The 12,715-nt window shown below is 35.9% G+C and overlaps 1 protein-coding gene across 1 annotated transcript in view; it reads left to right on the top strand.

Moving 5' to 3' along the window:
- The window catches only part of LOC107457465 (uncharacterized), an 83,335-nt gene that overhangs the window by 47,090 nt on the left and 23,530 nt on the right, over positions 1-12,715 (top strand). Inside the window, exons 12-15 of the mRNA XM_087158562.1 lie at positions 2,664-3,006; positions 5,126-5,472; positions 7,573-7,830; positions 11,311-11,571. Of these exons, the coding sequence (XP_087014688.1) occupies positions 2,664-3,006; positions 5,126-5,472; positions 7,573-7,830; positions 11,311-11,571 (1,209 nt within the window). The remainder of the gene's footprint in view (positions 1-2,663; positions 3,007-5,125; positions 5,473-7,572; positions 7,831-11,310; positions 11,572-12,715) is intronic.

Genomic DNA, 12,715 nt, shown 5'->3' with positions numbered 1-12,715 from the left:
ATTAGTAGTCGTGAATCCGAAATTTGGGTCTGCTGTTCAACTACCGTTGTGAAATAATACTGTTAATATAGTGCATAAAAATAATTTGTAGAAATTGAACGAGTAACGTTTTTTCTCAAGAAGTTTCTTAACAGTTGTCTCAATGTGTTCTTTAACTAAACTGTCATTAAATCATAATAATTCATAATTATTCGACATACTTAAATCACTATAAATTCGGATTTGTGTTGATGCGTATGATTTTTAATGGAATAAAGTGGAATTATATAAAGTTGCGGATGACTGTTGAAATTCTGTACCGTAATGACTCAACCTGCGCTGTGGAGGAGATATAAGAACTGTCGGCAGATTACCATTAACGTATTGTATATCATGTAAAAGTCGTCTTTATAAAAATGGATACCCTGGCTCTTTTTTAAAAAAAAATCTGACTGAAAGTAAGTATGAGCGCGATGGCTCAGGGAACGTTCGCCTTCCAATGAGGCTAACCGGGTTCGAATCCCAGTCGATACGAATTCCGCATCCGGCTTACATCGACCACAGTGATAACGTGAAATATTCTCAGTGGTAGACGGTTCCTGGGTTAGAGTCCCTTTTCTGTCAGGCTAGCCGTAGAATGTTCTCGTGGTCTTCCTCTCCATGTGATGCAAATGTGGGATAGTTCTATAAAAAAGTCCTCAACGAAGGCTAATTTTTCCCAATGTGTGGATTTAGGAGTTCCCTTGTCTTCTGGGTGCAAAATGACAAGGCTTCGGAGTCGAACATTAATAGTCGTGAAACCATAAAATTGGGTCGGCTGTTCAACTACAGTTATGAAAAAAGTAAGTATAAAAAACCAAACGTTAAGCAAAATTACAATACAGAAAAGTTACATTTATTGGATCCAAAAAAAGTGCTCCACACTTCCAAAAAAGAAGAAGAAAGTGAGTCATGATGAATTCGAAATTACATGCACTAAAATATCACCGGAAAATAGCAAAAAAATTAATATTTATCGAAATGAATAAATCGACATAATTGTACCTCCTTTCTTAAGCAATCTTCATTCACGTAAAATGATAGAATAAAAGAAACAAATACAATTAATCTCTCTTAGTAGAAGTAGACCATTTACATTTAAATAAAATTTAGCTTTTATATTTAATAACCACTAAAAAATATGTCTGGGATTCAAAAATTTGAAAGCGTTGAAAAAAAAGGTATGTTTATTCCAAGAAGACACATTTTTTTTGTGTCTGAATTCGTAATATAAAATATCGTCTGCACGTATTTAGCCCATTTGAGGTCAGTCCATCGAATCATTAAGATTGAGTCCTAGAACGTGATCATTCAATCAGAAGTTATTCTGAGTGGTCCATTTACGCTTTGTTTTCGCACTGTACATTTGAACAAGAGAATGCTGATGATTAAAAATACACAATATTTCCGTGTAAAATAAAAAGATTGCCATAATTCTTATGTTTTGTTTCTGGTCTTGTTCGATACAGTGTGAAATAATGCATCGGAAACAAAACGTCGTAGATTTAGAAAGGAATTTCTAAATTAAATGGTGCATTAACATCTTGTTTTTTGTGAACGATTAGTGAAAGAAATGCATGAAATCAATACCCATTACCAGATGCATAAAAGTCAAACAATGTACTTTTTTGTGCATAAAATTATTAAAACTTGGAAATTATGACTTGTCATTGAGCATGAAAAAGAATGATACTTCATTTCTGTAGATATTTACATTTCTTTCTCCACTTTTTACACTTGTGCTGGGAATCTGACATTGAGTTTCTTTTATTTATTTTAATCTATTTATTTATTTATTTATCTATTTTCGTTATTTATTATTATTTTTTTGATGTTTGATTTTGAGCTTTAGTTTGTATAAAGTAAGAACTCCCCTAGCCATTTATCTGGACCCATGGTGGTGACTATGGTGACGAGGTATAACTATTTCCAGTAGAGATGTGGGGTCACTGTTTAGGGCAGGATTGAGAAAGATACTATTTTTCTTCGGTCTATTGTATTAGCCCTAGAGCAGTGTTTCCCAAAGTGTGATACGCGTACCCCCAGGGGTACGGGAACAGTTTAGCGGGGGTACGCGTTCTTATGCGAAATATCTTGCAACAAAAGAAAATTTAGAAAAATTTTATTTTAAAACAAAGTCAGCCATGAAAATTTACCATTACGTATTCTTCTTTTATCTCTTTTTTGCAGAGTTAACAGTTAATAATGAGTGATGTCAACAGTCAGTTGTGATTTTTAACTTTCGCGCAATTTTTTTATAGTAAAGGCTTGTAATAAATTAAACTTATTTTGGTTATTTTTATAAAATATAATTTTTATCCCTAACATGGAGTTTTTTTTACCAAAATTTAAGAATTTCTTACCGAAAACTTTGTACCAAAAAAGAAAAGTAAACACACTTTTTTTAAAAAAAAATACATTCATTTTTTTGTAAGTGGTACACAGCGTTACGTAAAATTTAGAAAGGGTACGCAAAAGTCATAAGTTTGGGAAACACTGCCCTAGAGTGAAAAGAAGCTACTATTCCTGAAATACGCTCTTCTTGTTTTCATAGCCGCAGACGTCTTCAGATTTTGTGGCGGGGAGTTCTTACCGTAGACAAACTATAACATTATTTTACTGTAATATACGCCTTCTTTTTTCAGAGACCTCTTTTTGTCCTTACCAAAAATCGGAGGAAAATTTGGCGATGGTGTACGTGACCAAATCCATAGTGGACACACCGTCCACCCTGCACTGTGAGAGAGAGTGCAACCGAGAGAGGGAATTCAACTGCAGGAGCTATACTTATTGGGACAGGGGTGCCCACGGTAGCCTCTGCATGCTGAGTGCTGAGAGTCGACTCACCGGTCAGGGGCATGGACTCTCCTACAGGCAGGGGGCCACTTTCTCCGGCAAAACATGTCAATTGTCTCCTCCTGAAAGTCGGGAATCGCATACAACTTCGACGACCGTCACAGGGGGGGATGTAACACATCATCCAACAAGGTGTGTTCTTTCTGTGCAAATGTATAATACCCAAGTCAGAATGCTTGATGAAACATTTTGATGGTTTCGGTGCGGTCCAATATCATTTGATGGTCACCATTTTCCATTATGTGTTTTTGATATACATTTCATGATGGACTTTGTGACTATGATGGTTAAACATCAAGAGAATTCTCAAGGACCTACAATCCATGATGGTTTAATGGCAATTCTTGTTGGTTCTCTCGAATATAACATCAAAACAAGTTGCCATTCTTATGTTGGACCATCATAAATCACTTTTAATTCGGGTGATAGTTACTTATGTTGTTTTCCATCAAAAATTATAATGGTGGTTACCGTCCAGATTATGTTAGTCCATCAAAAGAAAACAATTCCGACTTGGGTAGAGAAGTATAGTGTACAGTACAAAAGTACATTAGATTAGGCAAAAAAAGAATTATATTAATCCCCCTCCAAAGCTTTAACTACTTACTCGTGTTAAAACATTTCCTTGCATGTTTTTTTTCTACTACAGTTTCTCGTTAAGTTCAAAAATTGTCGGTGGAGCTGCAAATTGTAATTGCTTTTGCAATTTATTGCAATCACTTTATGAGTGAAAATCTCAATACAATATTTTGAGCCGTCGTGGCTCAGGTGATAGAGTATTCGTCTTCAATTGAGGTGACCCGGGTTCGATTCCCAGCGTTGGTGGGTCGATACGAATTACGCACACGGCTCAAACTGACCACATTACTGACTTAAAATATCTTCAATTGTAGACGGATCATGGGTTAGAGTCCCCTTGCCGTTAGGAGAACAGTGGGAGGTTCTCGTGGTTAACGAAAATGCGTGTTATTTCCATCAAAAAGTCCTCCACGAAGGCAAATTTCTTCTTCATTACTTCTTCCTTTGTCTTCTGAATTGAGTTTAAAATGACAAGGCTTACGGGGTTGAAAATTAGTTATCGTGAAACTGTTCAACGACGCTTATAGATATCAGCTGCAATCACATGTTGTGATTGCATCACATATTAAAATTTGAATCTTAACTATTTGTATTACTGTCCCCTAAATCGAGAAAATGTCTTTCCTACACTGGAAGGAAATATTAAAAATTGATGCAATGTTACATGTATTTCATTATAAAAAAAGAAATTTCAACCATTTTTGTTATAAATTTTTGAAAACCATACATTTATTTTAGAACACTCGGTTCTTTTGGCTTATATTCTCTATCATTACTCACACTTCTTTTCAAATAATATAAAATAAAGAATGGAATTTATTTATTTCTGCTCACAGGAGTAAGAGCTTCAAATCTGTTTCAATATTTACTTAAAAAAATGTTCTTAAATACAAAACAAATATGAAAGACAAGTTACTTGAAGAAATGGGAACTACAATTGGGGAAATAAGACTAGAAAAAAAATCCTGCAATATGTTTTAAAAATGTATATTTTTTTTATATAAAATAATTTTTTTTAACGTACATTTTTTGTTATCCCAAGTAACATAGAAATGAAGTCTTGAAATTCGATTTCTATTGTACAGTCCCTGAACAAATCATTAGATTAAAGATTCCATGCATAATCTTTTATTATCAGGTAATACCCAACAGCTTTCTTGTTCTTACGCGGCTGAAACCGGTTTACACTTGCTTACGTTCGTGTATCGATTGGTTAACATAGTAATGCAATACGTTAAAAATAAATACAAATAGGAAATATAGGAAAACTCTCCTGAGTGAAAAACCCATTCCATGTAGGTTTAAATGCAAAAGTATTGCTTGTAAACTCGTGCAAAACATGTCATCATTAAAAAACTACTGAGAGACTAATAATTTAGTCTAATTATTATAATGTTATAATATAATACCTGATATAATAAATATTCTATGTTTATATAACATATCGTCCAATTTATCTAATTGTCGAATTTATAGATTAGATTAGGCCCATTGATACACGAACGTAAACAAGTACAAACCGGTTTCAGTGGCGTAAGAAAATAAAGCTACAAAGTATCACCCGATAATTAACATATTCCATAGAATCTTAGAGTGCGTGTAATAATTTGGAAAGTGACTGCAAATGTTGAACTTTCTCGATGGTTTCGCTGATGTCGTTGTATTTCAACAGGGTGACAGATATTCCGACTTTTAAGCCGCCTCCAATAATTCCACCTCCACTATTTCCACCTCCCCTATTTCCACCTCCATTCTGCACACCCCACGAGTTCACCTACGAGAAAGTGATCGGCCATGACGTGAGAGGAGGTAGAAGGGAGAGGATACCCACCCGACTACCCATCGGGGTGGTGCAATCCTGTCAGATGGAATGTCAGAAACACGGAGAGAGATGTCAGGGATTTGTTGTTCAATACAAGAGTTATCAGAACTGTTACATCATTCTGAGAGATCCCACCGATGATCCTGTCTTGGTACCTTCACTCGACTCCATTTACTTCAACAAAGTCTGCCTCAGAGGTAAGTACAGTTTGTCTAAAGTAAGAACTCCCCTAGCCATTTGTCTGGACCCGGGGCCGCCGTGACTATGATAACGAGATGTAACTATTTCGAGTAGGCGTGTGGAGTCATTGTTTAGGACAGGTTTTGGCGAAAAAAAAGGGAAACTTTCTTGGAGGGACCACTGTGTAGAGCGTTTTCCTTCCAATGAGGTGAAGCGAGGCCGGGATAGCCTGGTCGGTAGGGCGCTGGGCCCATATACAAGAGGTCGTGGGTTCGATCCTCGCCGCCGAAGACTCCCCGTGCAGTAAATGGTGACTGATGCACGTTAAATCTGTCGAGTCTCAAAGTCCTCCATGTTCCCACAACAAATCAATACCTCTGGGGGTACTGATCCAGGAGTTTCCTTGTCTTCCGGATTGGTTCAAAATTACAAGGCTACGGAGTTGAACGTTAGTAGTCGTAAACACATGAAATTGGGTCGGCTGTTCAACGACGGTTACGAAATAAAATAAAAAATGAGGTGAAGCGGGTTCGTATCCCACCGATGGCTGGTCGATACGAATCCGCATCCGGCTTGCACAGATCACAGCGTTAACGTGAAATATCCTCAGTGGTAAACGTATCATGGGTTACAGTCCCTTTGCCGTTAGGCTACCCACGGAAGATTCTCGTGGTCTTCCTCTCCATGTAACGCAAATGCGAGTTAGTTCCCTCAAAAAGTCCTCTACGAAGGCAAATTTCTCCCAATACTTGATCCAGGAGTCTTCTGGATTGTGTTTAAAATGACAAGGCTACTGAGTTGAACATTAGTAGTCGTAAACCCAAAAAATTGGGTTTGTCAGTCCAACAGCGGTTATAAGATTAAAAAAAATACAATTGATTGTTATGAGCTCGATTAACAACGTCATCAGATGAATGCACTGATTAGCCACCCAATCGGTGTGAGGATTCCCGGTGTATGAAGGCCTTCTCTGAAGTAGTATCTGAATACATTTTAATGTAATGTTCCTCAGAGCCGGAAAAAAAAACTATGCACGGTTGGAGTGCAGATGATTACCATCACACTCCCATACAAATTATGTTAATTCAGAGTTTGCTAAAAGCGCGACATTAATAATTAAACTAAACCAAATTTACTTTTCCTACTATTATAATTCGATTCTAAAATCATTTGAGCAGTTTGTTTGAGTATAAAGTTGATGGTTGCATATAAACTAATAAAATAGTTTTTAATGATTTTAATGTCTCCGTCGCTCTTCATAACCACCCATAATGCTTGGTTATAGCTTGAAAACATTTTTGTATTTTTCAAAGCATATTTCATTTTTATTAAAAATTAATTTTTAAAATCTAAAATTAAAAAAATAATAATAAGCAACATTTTTTTATAAAAAATTATTTTAACCTATTTATATAAAATACTATTTATATAAAATACAAGTTAAATAAGGTTTTCTTCCAATGAGGTGAATCGGGTTCGAATCCCAGCGATGGCTGGTCTGTACGAATTCGGCACCCGGCTCACACCGGCTGCAGTGCTACCATAAAAATATCCTCGGTGGTAGATGGATCATGGGTTAGAGTCCCCTTGCCGTCAGGCTAACCGTGGGAGGTTTTCGTGGTCTCCCCTTCCATGTAACGTAAATGCGAGTTAGTTCCATCAAAAAATCCTCCACAAAGGCAAATTTTTACCAATATTTGTTCAAGGAGTTTCCTTGTTTTCTGGATTGGGTTCAAAGTTTAATGGCTACGGAGTTGAACTTAAGTAGTCGTAAACCCAAGAAATTGAGTCCACGACGGTTATAAAATAAAATAAAATAATAACAATTAAATAATTTTTACATTTATAGTAAAATTTTATTTTAAATACGCACTTATTTTTGATTTGATGAAATAACATTAATTTTGCAAATTTAATAATTGCCTTTGATTTTAATCAAGACCTTGATCCATGTCTTCAAAATGAGAAAGGGTTACGTAGTTGAACATTAGCAGTCGTAAACCCAACAGTTGGGTCGTCTGTTCAACGACGGTCATAAAATATAAAATAAAATACATAAAAATGTGGCAATTGCAGAAGTGTGTTGAGGAATTTATTGAAAATGTTTATGTGTTTAGAGAAAGCGTGCCAAAAGATCTGGAGTTTTGAAAGGTACCTCCACTACGAGATTCACGGAGAACCCATCCGAGAAATAGGGGGTGTAGCAGAAAGGGCTGATTGTGAAGATCTGTGTCTTCGAGAGAGTTGCAAATCAGCCGTCTACCACTACCTCGACAGAAAGTGTTTGTTGTACTCTGAGACGAAGCGATCTGCACCCAACAGATTTCTCTATTCCAACGAAGAAGTCGAATACCTTGACAATCAATGCATATCAGGTAAATATGAATGAAATATACCCACCCTAATACTTCTGGAATTTGTTTCGTGTGCAAAAGTTGACCATAAAGTTTTAAATATATTTTTTTTAAAAAAAGAAACATGTGAAACTGCACTTACTTTTTTTTATACCGTTGGAGGGGAAACAGAATTTGCCCTGAGAAGTTTTCCTCTTTGTATAGCGAACTCTTAAGCTGCCAACACAAAGGATCAATACGTCTTTAAGCTTCAGATGATCGGGATTGACTATAATCGTAAAGGCAACAGGTTGTTATAGTAGGCCATTAAGGCTATCTTGCTTTGTATTGGCCATTTTGTTTTCCCTACTGCTTCCAGTTTTATGTAGATAATGTATTAGGTAGGCACAACGACTGAAGAAAGTGCTGTTCTTTCACGGATAAGCAAGAACACTCTTAAAACATTATAAAAGGCTTCAATGAAGTGCACCCAAGTCAATCTTCTTAATGGTCCCATCATAACATTTTGATGGTTTCAGTACAATTCATGATGGTCCAACATCATGCAACATTTTTCATTATGTGCCCATGGTTTTTGATACGCCAACAAACTTCCATCATTCCATGATGGAAAATGCTGCATTAATACTATGATGATTAACCATCAAGAGAAATTTGATCCATGATGGCCCCAACTATACATTTCCATGATGTTTTAATGGCAACTCTTGTTGGATCTCAGGAATATACCATCAAAACAATTTGGATATTTTATATGTTGGGCCATCATGAATCAGTCCCGTTTCCTACATTGGGATGATGCTGGTTCATGATTGTTCCAACATTTGTTTTCTAAGACACTACGATGGAAATTCGTGACAGTCCATAATAGTACAATAATGCATTTCCATGGTGGCTTAATAATAATTCTTGATGAGGAATATAAAACCGAAACAATTTTTTTTCTTATGTTGGACCATCATAAATCAGTCCCGTTTCCTACATTGGGATGATGCTGGTTCATGATTGTTCCAACATTTGTTTTCTAAGACACTACGATGGAAATTCGTGACAGTCCATAATAGTACAATAATGCATTTCCATGGTGGCTTAATAATAATTCTTGATGAGGAATATAAAACCGAAACAATTTTTTTTCTTATGTTGGACCATCATAAATCAGTCCCGTTTCCTACATTGGGATGATGGTGGTTCATGATCATTCTAAAATCTCATTTCTTAGAAATTACGATGGAACTTTTTGATGGTTCAACAAGTTTCCATGCTCAATTTAGACCATCGTAAGTCAGCCCGAATTCCTACATTGAGATGATGGTTACTTATGTTGGTTACCATCAAAAATATAAGGGTTCATCATGGAAATATTGATGGTTACCATCAAGATTATGTTAGTCCATAAACGGAAAGATATCAAAAATGTGGGCTATAACTTATGCGTCTTTTATGAGCTGTCGTATAAATGATTTATTTTTTCATTTATACGACAGTTAGCGAAAAGCTCATTACAGAAGAAAATAATGATAATTAATTATCATTCGTTTACGCGTCGCGCCAAAAACAAGTAATTCAATTTTGGACCGACATTTTTCTTAGAACAGCCAAATTTCAATTTTTTCATTAAATAGAAAAAGAATCATATTTTTTTACTTATGAAAAAATTCTTATATTAAAAATTCCAATAAAATAAGCAATCTTTGTTACAAATAAAATGTTGTTTTTATAGGAAGACCTTTTCTTTACAATTTTGAATAAGGTTTCTTATCTGTTACCACCCACATTGAAACCCCCCCCCCATCTAACTTTAAGAGGACGCCATACCGCGGGAGAAACTTTTTGTCGCAAATTCTCTTTCTCCTCATTAACTACTTTAAAATTTGAAGAAAATAAAAAAGCGAGTTCAGGAAAATCTAGAGTAAGTCACAATATTTCAGTGATTGGAGAAAAAAAAATCCAAATACCAAGAATATTGAAAGAGAACTTCCCAATTCCTAAGTTATCTTCTCATAATTTATTTTTAATTTGATATTTTAAAAATTTCTTTTCATTGTTTGAAACTTCCTGTATCGCTCTAAGTTTGTTTGAACTCACTTTTTCCATACTTTAAATTTTAAATTAGTTATTGGGATAAAAGAATATTTTCAGTGGCAAGTTTCTCCCGTGGTATGCCGTCCTCTAAAGAAACGAACCTTTGTTCAAGCCCAGCTGTTAATTTTTTCCCCCATGCTCTTTTTCAACACTAAATTGCCCAAGGATTTTGATTGCTTTTTAATTTCAACTAGAAAAAAAATGATGTACATAATGATACAATTTTGTAACTTTTTGTACAACATATAATTTTTTAAGCGTTCATATTTACTAATAACTTGTTATATAACTGTAAATAATAATAAAAATATTTAAAATTAATTTTAAACAAATTTCTTTACACGTTAGTTATTCTTTCAGAATTCAATCATTTTTATTGCTTTTGGGCAATATAGGTATACACTAAGTTTCAATCTATCTAGTTTTAAAAAAAAAGAACAACTGAATACGAAAGGGACGGTGGTCACTTTCTTGCAGTCAAATTGACGTCTTTGGTAAATAAAAGATGGCCTGTTTAGTGACCGTAGTAGTCAAACAACCTGCGGCATCTTTACATCTGCTTAAAAAACCCATCATGCACCTTCTCTCCTCTACCAGCAATAAAACTTTCGTTTTTGAAAAAGGACTGTTAAATGACAGTTGTTGCAATTTTAATTTATTAACGTCTCACTAGAGTTGTTCAATGGGCTATGGTCTGGGAAACATCCCTGAGGATGATTTGAAGACATCACAATTTTGATCCTCTGCAGAGGGAATGGCAAACTCGCTTCGGTAGCTCAACAACTTGCACGCGAAGTCGAGCAATTTACGGTAGAACAGTTTTACGAGGACCCATATCGTACACCCTCGGTCCTATCGCAGGCTGATCAAAGTGATCAGCCACCTGCACACTGACCACATTCAGTGATGCTTCTAGCTTGTGTCCTCTTTTACCATCGCAACCGCTTCCTGAGGATTTTTTAATTTGTGCTTTTCCTAAGCATTTTTCTGCAACAAAACAGCGTAAAACTATTGATTTTTAGTTAACAATGAACAATATCCCATTTACCTCACTCTGAAGAAAAATGACCCTATACTCTTAGGTAATAATCTTTATTATATTGACAGAAAATAATAATTATAAGGAATTGTTTAGTTGAATCTTACGATGGATATTTTATTGGAGGGTTGAAATGAATCAACTTGCTTTCAAGCTATTTTTCAAAAATGTATTTAATAATTATTGACTAAATATTTTTATTTAATAACTATTTTAAGGTCCTTAAAACAAAATATACACGCAAACTTGATAAAAACATTTTTAATAAATTTTTAGTCGACGATTACGAGTACGATTTAATGAATAGTTTATTTTATTTTATTTTCTTGAATTACCCGGTGATCAATGTGTAAAATTATTTAACATGATTTTTTCAGAAGCCCCGACCTGCCAGTATCGAGATTTTCCGGATCGTTTCCTTCAGCAATTGGACAGACTGTCGAAAGCATACAACCTGAAGGATTGCCAGCGACAGTGTGACACAGAAAGGGAATTCACGTGTCGATCTGTGAACTTCGAGACTGTGGCCAAAGACTGTGCCCTCAGCAGTGAAGATATTTCCAGTGTGCCCCAGGGTGTGAACGCCCTCCAACCCAGACGAAATTCACTCTACAGTGAAAAAGGCAGTTGTGAACAAGGTATTTATCTCTCTCTCTCACATGGATGCTGCTTTAACCACAGTCTCTGGACACATTATTTTATTTTAGCCATCGTTCAACAGCTGTTGATGTTCAACTCCTTGTCATTTTGAACCCAATCCAAAAGACGGGAAAACTCCTGGATCGAGTAGTCGAGAGACTTCGTGGGGGACTTTTCGAGGGAGCTCACCCGCATTTGCGTTACATGGAGAGGAAGACCACGAAAACCTTCCACGGTTAGCCTCACGGCAAGGGGATTCTAACCCATGATCCGTCTACCACTGAGGATATTTCACGTCTACACTGTGGTTGGTGCAAGCCGGATGCTGAATTCGTATCGACTGGGATTCGAACCCAGTTCGCCTCACTGGAAGGCGAATGCTCTATCCCCTGAGCCTTCGCTGCTCTGGACAAATTATTTTATTTTATTTTATAACCGTCGTTGAACAGCCGACCCAATTTCATGGGTTTACGACTACTTACGTTCAACTCCGTAGCCTTGTAATTTTGAACCAATCCAGAAGACAAGGAAACTCCTGGATCAGTACCCCCAGAGGTATTGATTTGTTGTGGGAACATGGAGGACTTTGAGACTCGACAGATTTAACGTGCATCAGTCACCATTTACTACACGGGGAGTCTGCGGCCGGCGAGGATCGAACCCACGACCTCTTGGATATGGGCCCAGCGCCCTACCGACCAGGCTATCCCGGCCTTTGGACAAATTATTAGATGCACCGTAGTTTTTAAATAATTGCACGTTTTGCGCGAGTTTATATGCGATATTCTTACAGTCCCAGGTTGAATTATTCTATAAGATTCTATGTAAAATCTTAATTATCAGATGATATTATATAGATTCATTGTTTCTACGAGACTGACTTGCACTTGTTTACGTTCGTGTATCAAGTGGTTAAATGATACTGGTTATGGTTAAATGACTACTGATGATATATAATATAAATTCGACAATTAGATAAATGAGACGCTATATTATATTAGTATTCAATATTTATTATATCAGGTACTATCCTAGTATATTCTCATAATTAGATCCAATTATTAAAAGCAATGTAGTGTTTTAATAATGACATATTTTGCGCGAGTTTATATTCAATACTTTTATGTTTAAACATACATGTAA

This window comes from Parasteatoda tepidariorum, chromosome 3, assembly GCF_982258835.1.
Source record: "Parasteatoda tepidariorum strain Cologne lab strain chromosome 3, Ptep-v5.0, whole genome shotgun sequence".
NCBI classification, from domain to species: Eukaryota; Metazoa; Arthropoda; class Arachnida; order Araneae; family Theridiidae; genus Parasteatoda; species Parasteatoda tepidariorum.
Note: the sequence above shows the minus strand (reverse complement) of the source record. Positions and strands in the feature narration are given on the sequence as shown.